The sequence below is a fragment of the Schistocerca nitens genome, chromosome 11 (assembly GCF_023898315.1).
Source record: "Schistocerca nitens isolate TAMUIC-IGC-003100 chromosome 11, iqSchNite1.1, whole genome shotgun sequence".
In the NCBI taxonomy this organism is placed as follows: Eukaryota; Metazoa; Arthropoda; class Insecta; order Orthoptera; family Acrididae; genus Schistocerca; species Schistocerca nitens.
In genome coordinates, this window is record NC_064624.1 from 120,660,409 (window position 1) to 120,675,927 (window position 15,519).

The 15,519-nt window shown below is 42.0% G+C and overlaps 1 protein-coding gene across 2 annotated transcripts in view; it reads left to right on the forward strand.

The window, feature by feature from the left end:
• Positions 1 to 9,209: 9,209 nt before the first annotated feature.
• LOC126213034 (plexin domain-containing protein 1) overlaps positions 9,210 to 15,519 on the forward strand; it is a 486,122-nt gene continuing 479,812 nt past the window's right edge. Inside the window, exon 1 of one of the 2 annotated variants that reach the window (XM_049940603.1) lies at positions 9,210 to 9,450. In XM_049940603.1, the coding sequence (XP_049796560.1) occupies positions 9,375 to 9,450 (76 nt within the window). In that variant the 5' untranslated portion in view covers positions 9,210 to 9,374. The remainder of the gene's footprint in view (positions 9,451 to 15,519) is intronic. The other variant, XM_049940604.1, reaches the window with a different exon arrangement.

A 15,519-nucleotide genomic window follows, 5' to 3' on the forward strand; every position in this document is an offset into this window, starting at 1 on the left:
AGAACAGCATCGTACGTTACAAGCATAGCATTCTGTATTACTTCATTTCCTTGTTTCTAACATATTAAAATTGCATATCGACTTTAGATGACATTTCAATCATAGATGATCTTATCTCTATTTAGTGAACGTATTTTCAATCATGTTTTGAACATTGTCCCGCTACACTTTAGTTAATAAAGTTTCGCCGCAAGGCATATCGCATTTTAGAGAGTAAATTAATATGGAGTACGTCGTTCTTCTTTTCAAACATTCACATACCCATTTCATCTTTCCTTATTGTCTTTTGGGCATGCAGTTGTAGTAATTAAAGTAGGCACAAATGCAGTGATCAAAAGGAAATTATTAGCGTACATTCGCATTCTCTTTACTTCGTTCCTTTCTTGTTGCTCCCACGGCGATGGACTGTTTCTATCGCAATCAGTAAGATTGAAAGGAAGCTACCGTACAGACAGAGGGATCTATATTTATACTTGGCAGAACTAATTACATACTGACATAATCGTCGATATTGCTTTCGTTTCCCAAAAGTTATAAATATTTCTATTTCGGAAAAGAAGCTCTGTATTTGGCCAAGATGTCGAAGAAGAAGGTCCCTTAAGCTGTGTTAACACTAGCAAGTCGCTTGCAGAGGTTATTGATGCAAGTTATTGCGAGCCGCTTGCAGCTTTGTTTACACAGCAGCGCACGAATTAAGCAAGACTCTTCCGCAAGTTCTTTGGCAAGAAACTTGCGCCAGCAACTTTCTGATACTGTTTATACATATGCTTTCAGTTCCGCTACGAGTGTCAGCCGAAGTATAAAATGACAAGTAGGCGGTTGGCATGTGCTGCAGCTCTTGTAATTGTAATGAAAAACGTGAAAAAGAAGAACAGAAGTATTTGGATTAGAGAGTGGATAATGGGAAGATCGCAAAATGGTGCCTGTAATAACCTTTTGCAACAACTTAGTATCGAGAGCATGGATACTTATGAAAACTTCTGCAGAATGTTCTCAAATCATCTGGTGTGTTTGTTGACGTTAATGGCTCCCGTCATATCAAAACGAGACACAAACTTCCGTACTGCTATTTCAGCAAAGGAACGTTTGCTAGTCACTCTACGATTTATACACTCCTGGAAATTGAAATAAGAACACCGTGAATTCATTGTCCCAGGAAGGGGAAACTTTATTGACACATTCCTGGGGTCAGATACATCACATGATCACACTGACAGAACCACAGGCACATAGACACAGGCAACAGAGCATGCACAATGTCGGCACTAGTACAGTGTATATCCATCTTTCGCAGCAATGCAGGCTGCTATTCTCCCATGGAGACGATCGTAGAGATGCTGGATGTAGTCCTGTGGAACGGCTTGCCATGCCATTTCCACCTGGCGCCTCAGTTGGACCAGCGTTCGTGCTGGACGCGCAGACCGCGTGAGACGACGCTTCATCCAGTCCCAAACATGCTCAATGGGGGACAGATCCGGAGATCTTGCTGGCCAGGGTAGTTGACTTACACCTTCTAGAGCACGTTGGGTGGCACGGGATACATGCGGACGTGCATTGCCCTGTTGGAACAGCAAGGTCCCTTGCCGGTCTAGGAATGGTAGAACGATGGGTTCGATGACGGTTTGGATGTACCGTGCACTATTCAGTGTCCCCTCGACGATCACCAGTGGTGTACGGCCAGTGTAGGAGATCGCTCCCCACACCATGATGCCGGGTGTTGGCCCTGTGTGCCTCGGTCGTATGCAGTCCTGATTGTGGCGCTCACCTGCACGGCGCCAAACACGCATACGACCATCATTGGCACCAAGGCAGAAGCGACTCTCATCGCTGAAGACGACACGTCTCCATTCGTCCCTCCATTCACGCCTGTCGCGACACCACTTGAGGCGGGCTGCACGGTGTTGGGGCGTGAGCGGAAGACGGCCTAACGGTGTGCGGGACCGTAGCCCAGCTTCATGGAGACGGTTGCGAATGGTCCTCGCCGATACCCCAGGAGCAACAGTGTCCCTAATTTGCTGGGAAGTGGCGGTGCGGTCCCCTACGGCACTGCGTAGGATCCTACGGTCTTGGCGTGCATCCGTGCGTCGCTGCGGTCTGGTCCCAGGTCGACGGGCACGGGCACCTTCCGCCGACCACTGGCGACAACATCGATGTACTGTGGAGGCCTCATGCCCCACGTGTTGAGCAATTCGGCGGTACGTCCACCCGGCCTCCCGCATGCCCACTATACGCCCTCGCTCAAAGTCCGTCAACTGTACTTACGGTTCACGTCCACGCTGTCGCGGCATGCTACCAGTGTTAAAGACTGCGATGGAGCTCCGTATGCCACGGCAAATTGGCTGACACTGACGGCGGCGGTGCACAAATGCTGCGCAGCTAGCGCCATTCGACGGCCAACACCGCGGTTCCTGGTGTGTCCGCTGTGCCGTGCGTGTGATCATTGCTTGTACAGCCCTCTCGCAGTGTCCGGAGCAAGTATGGTGGGTCTGACACACCGGTGTCAATGTGTTCTTATTTCCATTTCCAGGAGTGTAAATACATAAAAGCTGTCATTGAAACCTATGCTCCACAAAACCAGCTCCAGAAAAGAAGCATCTCCAGTTCAATAAGGACAGCAATCTGCCGAGCCATTTGCACCGACTTGGTCATCGTAAGATACCGTATTTACCTCAGATGTGCTTTCCCTTATTGAGGATTTAACAAAGTGAACTAGTGAATAACGTGTTACAGAATGATGTACCTCTTTATGCATCCAGTAGCACTCTCTTGGTATCAGGAGTATTTCTATCATGACGCTGTGATAAAACACCTCAAAAAGTACCGTACTTTATGTGTATGGGGCAGGTTTACAAGAAGGAGAGAACGGATATCTGTATACATTCATTGAGAAATAGTACCATTAGTGTATGAAAAGTTACGACTGCAGTGTTTATAATGAGTTAGCAAGGATAATTCTGTTACTATCTGAAATCCTTGGGTGACAGAAGAAATACTGTATTTAATTGATGAAAGGAGAAAATATAAAAATGCAGTAAATGAAGCAGGCAAAAAGGAATGCAAACGTCTCAAAAATGAGATCGACAGGAAGTGCAAAATGGCTAAGCAGGGATGGCTAGAGGACAAATGTAAGGATATAGATGCTTGTCTCACTAGGGGTAAGATAGATACTGCCTACAGGAAAATTAAAGAGACCTTTGGAGAAAAGAGAACCACTTGCATGAATATCAAGAGCTCAGATGGCAACCCAGTTCTAAGCAAAGAACGGAAGGCAGACAGGTGGAAGGAGTATATAGAGGGTTTATACAAGAGCGATGTACTTGAGGACAATATTATGGAAATGGAAGAGGATGTAGACGAAGACGAAATGGGAGATAAGATACTACGTGAAGAGTTTGACAGACCACTGAAAGACCTGAGTCGAAACAAGGCCCCGGGAGTAGACAACATTCCATTAGAACTACTGATGGCCTTGGGAGATCCAGTCATGACAAAACTCTACCATCTGGTGAGCAAGATGTATGAGACAGGCGAAATACCCACAGACTTCAAGAAGAATATAATAATTCCAATCCCAAAGAAAGCAGGTGTTGACAGATGTGAAAATTACCGAACTATCAGTTTAATAAGTCACAGCTGCAAAATACTAACGCGAATTCTTTACAGACGAATGGAAAAACTGGTAGAAGCGGACCTCGGGGAAGATCAGTTTGGATTCCGTAGAAATGTTGGAACACGTGAGGCAATACTAACCTTACGACTTACCTTAGAAGAAAGATTAAGAAAAGACAAACCTACGTTTCTAGCATTTGTAGACTTAGAGAAAGCTTTTGACAATGTTGACTGGAATACTCTCTTTCAAATTCTGAAGGTGGCAGGGGTAAAATACAGGGAGCGAAAGGCTATTTACAATTTGTACAGAAACCAGATGGCAGTTATAAGAGTCGAGGGGCATGAAAGGGAAGCAGTGGTTGGGAAAGGATTGAGACAGGGTTGTAGCCTCTCCCCGATGTTATTCAATCAGTATATTGAGCAAGCAGTAAAGGAAACAAAAGAAAAATTCGGAGTGGGTATTAAAATTCATGGAGAAGAAGTAAAAACTTTGAGGTTTGCCGATGACATTGTAATTCTGTCAGAGACAGCAAAGGACTTGGAAGAGCAGTTGAACGGAGTGGACAGTGTCTTGAAAGAAGGATATAAGATTAACATCAACAAAAGCAAAACGAGGATAATGGAATGTAGTCAAATTAAATCGGGTGATGCTGAGGGAATTAGATTAGGAAATGAGACACTTAAAGTAGTAAAGGAGTTTTGCTATTTAGGGAGTAAAATAACTGATGATGGTCGAAGTAGAGAGGATATAAAATGTAGACTGGCAAGTCAAGGAAATCGTTTCTAAAGAAGAGAAATTTGTTAACATCGAGTATAGATTTAAGTGTCAGGAAGTCGTTTCTGAAAGTATTTGTATGGAGTGTAGCCATGTATGGAAGTGAAACATGGACGATAACTAGTTTGGACAAGAAGAGAATAGAAGCTTTCGAAATGTGGTGCTACAGAAGAATGCTGAAGATAAGGTGGGTAGATCACGTAACTAATGAGGAGGTATTGAATAGGATTGGGAGAAGAGAAGTTTGTGGCACAACTTGACTAGAAGAAGGGATCGGTTGGTAGGACATGTTTTGAGGCATCAAGGGATCACAAATTTAGCATTGGAGGGCAGCGTGGAGGGTAAAAATCGTAGAGGGAGACCATGAGATGAATACACTAAGCAGATTCAGAAGAATGCAGGCTGCAGTAGGTACTGGGAGATGAAGAAGATTGCACAGGATAGAGTAGCATGGTGAGCTGCATCAAACCAGTCTCAGGACTGAAGACCACAACAACAACAATATCTGAAAGCGGGAACTTGAATCTACGCATTCGTCATTGTATAACCTGTGCAGCACCTTGATTAATCCTGATGTCCTGAATGTGTATTTTTTGTAAATGTATAGTGCATGTTCACAGGAAGAGAAGTGCCTCTAAGCATTCACGGAAAAAGGTTTAACGTAAGTGAATAAAAAATTATGAATGCAGTGTTTATGATATGTTACCAATAATTATGCCTATTATACCACTATCGACAAATCAGCATCTACAAGCTCGATGTTCTGTTTGGTATCTTAACTAGTTCAGTCTGCATTTTATGTTAAACTTCGATTACACGATAAATCAGTCAAATCTAAAGGCCGTAAATTCAACTAAATACAGGATGGCGCACGAAATGTGTTACCATTTTGTTTTTGAATATAAACTTTATTGTCAATACAATCTGAAAGGAACATATACTACAATGAAGAGTCGTCCATGGAGATTTGTTCTAACTCAGCACATCCTCAATATGTCTACCATCTCGTTTCATAACTCCCTTCATTCGAACACTATAGTTATTGATTACCCTACGGCACATGTCTTCCGCTATTTCACTGCAAGCTTGAAGAATAAGTCTTCTGGGCGCCATTAAATCACGTGGACGTTCCGGGAAAATTTTTTCCTTTTGGTACTCCCAAAGAAAAAAAGTCACGTGGATTCAGGTCTGGACTTCTGGTGGGCCAATTTTGTCCGTCATTGAAGCGACCTGAAAACCTGAGTGAAATGATCCGCATGTCGAAATACTCGTGTAAAAACTCCAACACAGTGTTTGCAGTATGTGGCCTTGCTCCATTTTGCATGAATCACTGCGTGTTGAAGGACAAGGCAGTAGCAAGAAGCTGTGGAATTTAAGGGGCTCCGGAAAGGCTCAAAATCATGAAAAGTTCAATTTTTACTTTTTTGCGTTTTCAGAATCTGCAGACTATTACCTTTTTATAGATATATAATTTATTCAATTCCGAAGACTACAACTATTTTTAAATTTTTTTTGAAATGTGTTCTACATGGGCGTGACCCACTGTGGCGCTGTTAAACTGCTGTCAAATGGTGTTATTATTAACGTCCGTGTTCATCAGGTACATTTTAGTGATGTGAGATAAAGTATGTGTTGTGGCTAACCTGTGATGGTTCAATATATATCGCTGGTGTGATTGTCGATTGTTTCGTGTTTATTTACTCTGTCGTTATCTCGAAAATATTCGTAATTAATTCTGTTTCTTGAGTCTCTGTTTTGTTGGAGTATAATAATGAGTAAAAGTAAAGTTATTAGAAATCCTCTGAAGGCTTTTAAGAAAAGGAGAAATATTGGAAAGCCAAAGGTATGTGTTATTACTGTAAACAATAAAGACGATGAAAATCCCCAACATAGCTTGTGTCCCAAAGAAGAAGACAGTTGGTGTAAATACAACAAAGGATTGCTAACTGGTGAAGTGTACACTCATAAGCATAGTCTGCCTCATGCAATAATGGAGGTGATAAAACCTATTTTCAGAGACTTGGCAGCACCTGAACTGTTGAAAAAGTGTATTCACGGAAAAACTCAAAACCCCAATGAAAGTGTAAATAGTGTTATATGGTCGAGAATCCCCAAGACTGTATTTGTTGGAATAGAAACACTTCACTTTGGTGTGTATGATGCTGTTGCGAGTTTTAATGATGGCAACATTGTAAGGTGTAAGGTATTTAGAAATATGGGAATGAAGATAGGTTCTAACATGGTACGAGCGATGCTTGCTTTAGACAAGGAACGCCTTCGGGCTGCAGACAGGACTGTAGAGAGTCTAGAAATACAAGCAAGAGTAAACAGGAGGAGGAACAAGAGGAAGCTGGAGGAGGAGTTTGCAGAGGATGAAGATAATCCATCCTATGGACCTGGAATGCACTAAAAAGTTAATCCAATCTTTGTCGCTCGATTCCCAAAACTTTTATTTTCTCATACTAATTACATGTTTTCTAAGGATCTTCCAAACATATTTGTTTCAAACTTTCAGTAAATGTTACACAGTACCTTCTGCATAATTTAACACAGCCTTTTTCCAAAAAACTGTATATTTTTGAATATATAAATAAAAAATTGCAAAAAAATGTTGTGAATTTTCATTACAATTGATAAAAAATCATCTTTAATAACTGAACTAAAATTTTGTAAAATCCCTGTGTTAAGTTGTAGCCCATATTCCAATAAATAATCTGTAAAAAGTTCAACTTCCTACCTCAAATACTTTGTGAGGAAAGATGTAATTTATAAGCGTTATTTTAACATTGCAAGTATAGGGCGTTCTGGAGCCCCTTAATGGAGCTCAGATGACTTATTCTTCAAGCTTGCAGTGAAATTACGGAAGACATGTGTCGTAGGGTAATCACTAACTTCAGTGTTCGGTTGAAGGAAGTTAGGAAACGAAATGGTGGACATGTTGAGCATGTGCTGAGTTAGAGCAAATCTCCATGGACGGCTCTTCATTGTAGTATATGTTCCTTTCAGATTGTATTGACAATAAAGTTTATATTCAAAAACAAATGGTGACACATTTCGTGCGCCACTCTGTACCTAGGAATTAAAATTACGAACAACTTAAACTGGAAAAAACACATAGAAAATGTTATGGGGAATGCAAATCAAAGACTGCACTTTAGTGGCAGAACACTTAGGAAATGTAACAGATATACTAAAGAACTGCCTGCAGTACCCTTGTCCGTGCTCTTTTAGAATAATGCTGCGTGGTTTGCGATCGTTATCAGATAGGATTAACGGAGTACATCGAGAAAGTTCAAAGAAGGGCAGCACGTTTCGTATTATTGCGTAATACGAGAGAGAGTGTCACTGGAATGATACAGTATTTGGGGTGGACATCAGTAAAACAAAGGCGTTGTTCGTTGCGGCAGAATGTTCTCATGAAATTTCAATCACCCATTTGGAAATACGGAAGCGTCCGATCCCGCCCGTCTGCTTTGACCCATGACGTCACAAATATGGCGGAAACAAAAACACACACACACACACTCTTTCCACAAGAAGCCTAATGACACTAACGGGACAAGCGCGGGAAATGAAGTGTTTTGGATGGGGGGCAAACTAAATATAATCAAATTTAGACGCCTTGTGTAGCTACAACGTGTAAGTGAATACAGCCATGCATGAATACCCACCCACCTCCCCAGGGGTCGTAACCCCTGCAACCCATAGAAGATAAAGATGCTTCAGTAACTGATTAGTGTTTTGTCTTTTTTTAAAAAAAATCTCACGGGATAGAACGAACAGATCAGAAAGATAAATATAATAAACTAAAACAGAAATTGGAGGAAACAGATAATTAAAATAAGTGATAAGTGTTTTTAAATTTAAAAAAATCTCACGAGATAGAACGAACAGATCAGAAAAGTAAATGAAATAAGATAAAACAGAACTGGAGACAGCCACACTCAAACCAAACTCCGCGCCATCATGACGTCACGCACAACACCCTTACGTCACGGGTCAAAGCCGACGCGTGGGATCGGACGCTTCTGTCGACCCACCCATTTTCTCCTCCGAATACGAAAATATTTTGTTGACGCCGACCTACATTGAGAGAAACGATCATCATAATAAAATAGGGGAAATCAGAGCTCGCACGGAAAGATATAGGTTTTCGTTTTTTCCGCGCGCTGTACGAGATTGGAATAACAGAGAATTGCGAAGGTGGTTAGATGAACCATCTGCCAGGCACTTAAATGTCAGCTGCAGAGTATCCATGCAGATGTAGATGTATACGTGGAAGATGGTTGCGGGATGAAAAGGCCGAAGGTCAATGATGAATCAATAACAACAAAAAATACGATATATAGTAAAAAAAAAAATGGAGATGAATACAGTAGTTATTAATAGCAGTGTTTCCTTTTTGTTTACATTGGAATGTATTTATACTCGATTTTGAACAAAGCTTGGTTACCTTTCCAATGTAGCACAGCAAACCGCTACGAATAAATTGTACATACAAAATATAAAATGTGTCAGCGAACATCGACAGCACTGAGATATGCGTTTTCCATGTAACAAGATGTAAAAAATCGTTAATTTTTTATTAGTGCATAATTTCTTTGCCTTTTTCTACTAGCTGTGATCGTTGACGGCATGAATGTTACAATAATCTAACTTCCTTGGTTGATGGCGCAGCGTCCGCAACAAACATCAAAATGGCGTCATAGCGTCGAAACAAAGACGTCCGCGCGAGCTTCTGGAAGCTACCGCGAGATGTCAGGAGCTGCCGGTTCTTTTCCGTTACACTGGGGTCACCGCTGCAGACGACCGTGCAGAGCTGCTAGTTATTATCGTCGACGGACGGGGGTGCTGTTTCTTGACTCCAGAGGGGCAGTCGGCGTTTGTTGGCAGGCGGCTCAGTGACACATTAGAAGTCGTGCGGGAGTGTTGGTGTACGTTGTTCGCTCTCGTGGGCGCGAGAAAGACTGAAACGAGAAATAATTCCAAGATGGATATTCGGTGGCTGTGGACTTTGGGCGTTATTTCGTGCCTCCTGCTAGACGTGCGGGCTGCGTCTTCACAAGGTAAGCGAAAAGAACCGTTTAGTTGTGCATACCTTACGAGCCCGAGAAGGTACCATGTGTTTCCTCGGCTTTAGTGTTGTGCGTCTGACATCTGTTTTGGACGCTTAGCGTGTGACATCTGTTTATAAGCAGATCAGACTTTCAGATATCGAATGCTATTGTTTCCGTCAACATCCGTTATTGCGGTGTAACAGAACATATGCGGCGTGTAGCGGGTGGGTCTGTAGAACCCGGATAGCATGTGAATGACCAGCGGGAGTATTTGTTTCTCGCTCTTGTGTTTCTGTCCTTATTGCTCGAGCGCCGTTGCAAGCGCGCTTAGCGAATAACAGTGATGTTGCGATTAAATCTTAAAACGACCGTCTTTTTGGTGTGTTTACTGTCAGATTTTCCTGCGGGCTCGCCTTTTTCTGCCAGTTTATCGGGTGTGCAAAGGTCCAGAAATAGTAATCAAAGCGAACTATGCTGACCAGCAAACATTTTGTTACGCGATGCTGCGAGACTGTCAAATGGGGGAGCTAGGCAATGAGTTCAAACGGGCACTTCCTTTCGGACGAAACCGCCCACATGTTTTGCTGTTGCTCTTTGGTTAGCTACATTCATTTCTTGGGCTATACGTCTCGTGATTTTATTCATCGCGAGCATGTTAATGTTTAAATTCTTTAGAGGGTTGCGCAACAAGGAATGATGTAGAATAGCGCTCAGTCTATTTGCATACGTATTCTATACGGCTTTTCTTGCGCTGTAATATTTGCAAAGCCGTCCGTTGCTGCAGTATTCATCAGGTTTTAGGTAGTATGCTCAACGTTTCAGACCACATTTTATGAGCTACCGAAGAGACTGTTTGAAAATATGGACAGTATTATCCCACGAATGTTTTTCTGAGACACAAACTTGAATTAGTGTCATTGCAGTTGATGCAGAAATTAAAGACACAGTTTCACACAAGCGAGGATGGGACTTTCCAGCTGCTGTCAGTATGTGTTATGAAAATAGTTTATGCAGGAATTAAGTATTAGTTTCGGGGAAATTGTTGCAGCTGCAGACGTGAATTGATGTGTGCTGTTGGAAAGCTTTGTTCTGGTGACATTGACGTGTAGCGTGGCCCTCGGTCTAGGTTAGGTTGAAAAGGTGATAATTAGATTGTGAGCTGCCGTATGTGAAAGCAAATTACAGGTTGCGGTAACAAATTTATCTTTAGTGGAGCCAAAGGTTTGCGTCTGCGCCGTATTTAGCGTGTTTTTCATCGTAAAAACTAAAGCTGCAAGGTAAATTCAGGAAACGTACTAAGATAATGAAGTCCCAGAGTATTTTGTTGTATATGACTTACACATGTCGTGTATAAACGAAAACAATGCAAGGGGCCCCCCACTACGCAACTTGTATCACAAACTTTTCAAAAACAGCTTTGACAATTTCTTTTAAGTAGTGAGTGTATCGAGACGTAAAATCACAACAGATGATAAAATGATGCAAAATAGGTAAAAGCGAGCACATCAGGGAAAAAGTGACATGTTTTCTAGTTTCACATGTCGCATCACTATTTACGTGATGTAACACCTCGTGTGTTTGTGTATCAACATATTTGTGGGATTTTTCCGTTCACGTGCTGGCACCGCTGACGTTTTTGCAGCGAAAAAAGTAGACTTGTTCTGCGGTCGACTAGGTTATGTAACCCTTCCTCCGACTTTGCGTTTGCAGCACATTGTCAGGACTGCGCGAATCTGGCTAGCGCTTAGCTTAGATTACGAACGGATTACGAGCTAAAGATTGCATATTTCGTCGGAAACTGTCATTGAGATACCATAGATATTTCTAAAGTAAGGCAATTCCGTACCAAATTCAAGCAATGCTGTCTGCATGGGTGACGGTTCGCAACTTCGCAAGCAGTCTTGTTTTCTTCTGAATTCAGTATTTTGCGGATCATTCAGTCAGGGTGTCCCACAAGTAATGGGCAGTATTCAGGGATATGGCAGGAACGATAATTCGAGACGAAAAAATCTCGTAAACATGGGCTCTAAAATGCATACCTTGAGCTATACGCACTTCATATTCGATACTGTGAAACACTTCTGCAAAACAAATGGTCTTAGCTCTCCAGTTATGCCTTTTAGAGCCCATGTTTACGAGACATTTTTGCTTCTAACGGTCGTTTGTCATCCCTGAATACTGACCATTCGACCTGTGCCATCCAGTATAGGGTACTGTGCATAATGTTTAGATAGGGAGTCCAAAATCTGGCACAATACTCAAGAACTGCTCGCATTAGCGCCTTGTACGCAACAATACAGTTGCTTGCGGAGTATTTATGTAGATGTAATCGCCTTTGTTTTTCGCTTGTTTAGAAATGTCAAATATTTTACAGGTGTATGGTAAGAAAATACATCAGCAGTCTTCTTCATGCAGTCTTATTTTCTGTTCAGTTTAAGTACGTGTTGTTGTTGTCTTCAAACCTGAGACTGGTTTGATGCAGCTCTCCATGCTACTCTATCCTGTCTAAGTACGTACTGTATTCGTATCAGAGGCACTGTGTCGATGTGTAATAAGCAGAATACGTACGTTGTCTGTCAAACGTATAACATCACCGGCACACGAATATCCTGTGAAAGTTGGTAGCTGTGCCTGTTTGAAGTGGCGAAAATGTAGTTTTTTTTGTTGGCGCTTGTTATTTCTCCCCCCTTCCCCCGTCGGCCCCCTCCATTTTTTGTAGTGTTGGTGTAGGCATTGCGACATACATCCTTGAAACTGCTTGAAACTGTCAGCTGTTACGAAATGAGCGGATTGGAGCGTCATAAGGATGAGCCTGCATTAATCCTCTTGTGTGCCGCCTGTCTTAACACGGTATTAACACATCCCGAAAGCGTTTACCACAGCGTACTCGCAACACATTGTACGCGTCCGTAGTGTAAGGCCTCTAGAGACGATTGTCATCTACAATCTGTTTAAACATTTCGATGCAGTTTACTCTGCACTCGCCGCGCCAATTCGTCGTCCGAAACTACTCCAACTTTTTGTTCTTCAAATTTCTTGAAGGTAAAAAGGCATCCGGCGAAATCTTGGCTGTATGCCTGGTACACAAGAACTTACATGATTGAGGGAGCTAAATACCGAGTACAAATAAGCAAGTGCTCGGAAATGAGTTGAGACAGACCTGCTTTCAATGACAAGCAATCCTGTCGTGTTTGAAACCGATTGTCGTTGACAAGGTGTGACGCTCGTATCCGATCGTTACGGTTGGTATCTTTTTCGGATCACTCCCCTTTTTCCCTTAACCGTGTTACATGACATCGTTGGGATTGGTACTCCACACCTAGTTAACACATCGCGTCGACACTCCAAGAAACGAGGCAGATCGATTCAAGCTGAGGTTACGGGCTTGTCGAGAGACACGTCAACCGTACGGTGATTCCACCAGACTGGCTGGCACATCCACACATCAGCGCTAGATAGTTACTTGATTGCCTGGTAACCGTTCTGTATCAAGGCTGGTCAAATAAGGTTGCTAAATTTCCATGAAAGAGTGTAACAGTTTTGTTGCGTCTTCATGATAGGTAAGCTTGACTTGTTCCAAGAATCGAATAAAGAATTTCGACCGCAGACGAGCACTGCGTGACACATCTTCTGAAAGACGAAAACCTAATTTCGGAAACTATATTTCGCTGTCATGTTTACGTATTATCTGAAGCAGGTTTGCTAGAAGAGTTAAATATGACGCCTCGAAAAGAGCTGTTACAGTTTCTGATTTAGTCAGCACAGTCGCTATTTCTTTTCAACTAGACGAGGTGAAAACAGCTTCAGTCTAACTTTTCTACTTATTTTTTCACTGTACAAGAAGCCACTTTCGTCCACATTAGCAGAAAATTTTTAAAAGAGACGAAACCTGACAGCCCAAGCACACTTCAAAACCAGTTGCACTTACATGGGAGCAAAAATAGATTGCGGAATTGAAAAACCGGCGACCATAAGCACGTTTCCACATTAGATTCTGAAGTGTTTACATGAGTACCTAGAAGCCTCATTGGGAAATCCGGTTTTGGGAGCCCCATGTAAACGGGGTGTTACATTACTAGACAGGCAAAGGCGCATCTTTTTATGAAGCCTGACGTTTGGTGAAGTAAGATGGCGGAGTTAGGAAGTTTATGGTACAACTACGATTTTCTGAAACGAAGTGATGTAAGCTTTACGAGGTGGTCTAAACAAGTTCTACACGTGAGCAAGTATTTGCATACTAGTTGAGTTTAACATATACGTTGAAGAATCGTGTTATGAGAAGAACGTGAAATTATATATACGCACGTTTGAATCAGTATAGTTTTCGTAATAACATTTAAACGAATAAAGACAGTTAACTAGAACATTCTATTTACAGGAGCACTTTCATGACGAGCATACTATTCAAAGAAAAGCAAAGCTGATTGAAACAGGTTAAAAACGCGTCATTAAGCTAGGCCTACGTCTGTTACTACTAGATTTATTAAAATCCCTAAAATATACAAAGTATTTAAACACTGCCAGTATTTCAGGAAATGCAAACTATTACGTAATTATTTAGGCCTGTGTGTGTGTGTGTGTGTGTGTGTGTGTGTGTGTGTGTGTGTGTGTGTGTGTGTGTGTGTGGTGGTCTTCAGTGCTGAGACTGGTTTGATGCAGCTCTCCATGCTACTCTATCCTGTGCAAGCTTCATCTCCCAGTACCTACTGCAACCTACATCCTTCTGAATCTGCTTAGTGTATTGATCTCTTGGTCTCCCTCTACGATTTTTACCCTCCACGCTGCCCTCCAATGCTAAATTTGTGATCCCTTGATGCCTCAAAACATGTCCTACCAACCGATCCCTTCTTCTAGTCAAGTTGTGCCACAAACTTCTCTTCTCCCCAATCCTATTCAATACCTCCTCATTAGTTACGTGATCTACCCACCTTATCTTCAGCATTCTTCTGTAGCACCACATTTCGAAAGCTTCTACTCTCTTCTTGTCCAAACTATTTATCGTCCATGTTTCACTTCCATACATGGCTACACTCCATACAAATACTTTCAGAAACGACTTCCTGACACTTAAATCTATACTCGATGTTAACAAATTTCTCTTCTTCAGAAACGATTTCCTTGCCATTGCCAGTCTACATTTTATATCCTCTCTACTTCGACCATCATCAGTTATTTTACTCCCTAAATAGCAAAACTCCTTTACTACTTTAAGTGTTTCATTTCCTAATCTAATCCCCTCAGCATCACCCGATTTAATTTGACTACATTCCATTACCCTCGTTTTGCTTTTGTTGATGTTCATTTTATATCCTCCTTTCAAGACACTGCCCATTCTATTCAGCTGCTCTTCCACGTCCTTTGCTGTCTGACAGAATTATGTCATCAGCGAACCTCAAAGTTTTTATTTCTTCTCTGTGGATTTTAATTCCTACTCCAAATTTTCTTTCCTTTACTGCTTGCTCAATATACAGATTGAATAACATCAGGGAGAGGCTACAACCCTGTCTCACTCCCTTCCCAACCACTCAACCACTGCTTCCCTTTCATACCCCTCGACCCTTATAACTGCCATCTGGTTTCTGTACAAATTGTAAATAGCCTTCGCTCCATGTATTTTATCCCTGCCACCTTTAGAATTTGAAAGAGAGTATTCCAGTTAACATTGTCAAAAGCTTTCTCTAAGTCTACAAATGCTAGAAACGTGGTTTTGCCTTTCCTTAATCTTTCTTCTAAGATAAGTCGTAGGGTCAGTATTGCCTCACGTGTTCAAACATTTCTATGGAATTCAAACTGATCTTCCCCGAGGGCTGCTTCTACCAGTTTTTCCATTCGTCTGTAGAGAATACGCGTTAGTATTTTGCAGCTGTGACTTATTAAACTGATAGTTCGGTAATTTTCACATCTGTCAACACGTGGTTTCTTTGGGATTGGAATTATTACATTCTTCTTGAAGTCTGAGGGAATTTTGTCTGTCTCATACATCTTGCTCACCAGATGGTAGAGTTTTGTCAGGACTGGCTCTCCCAAGGCCGTCAGTAGTTCTAATGGAATGTTGTCTACTCCCGGGGCCTTGTTTCG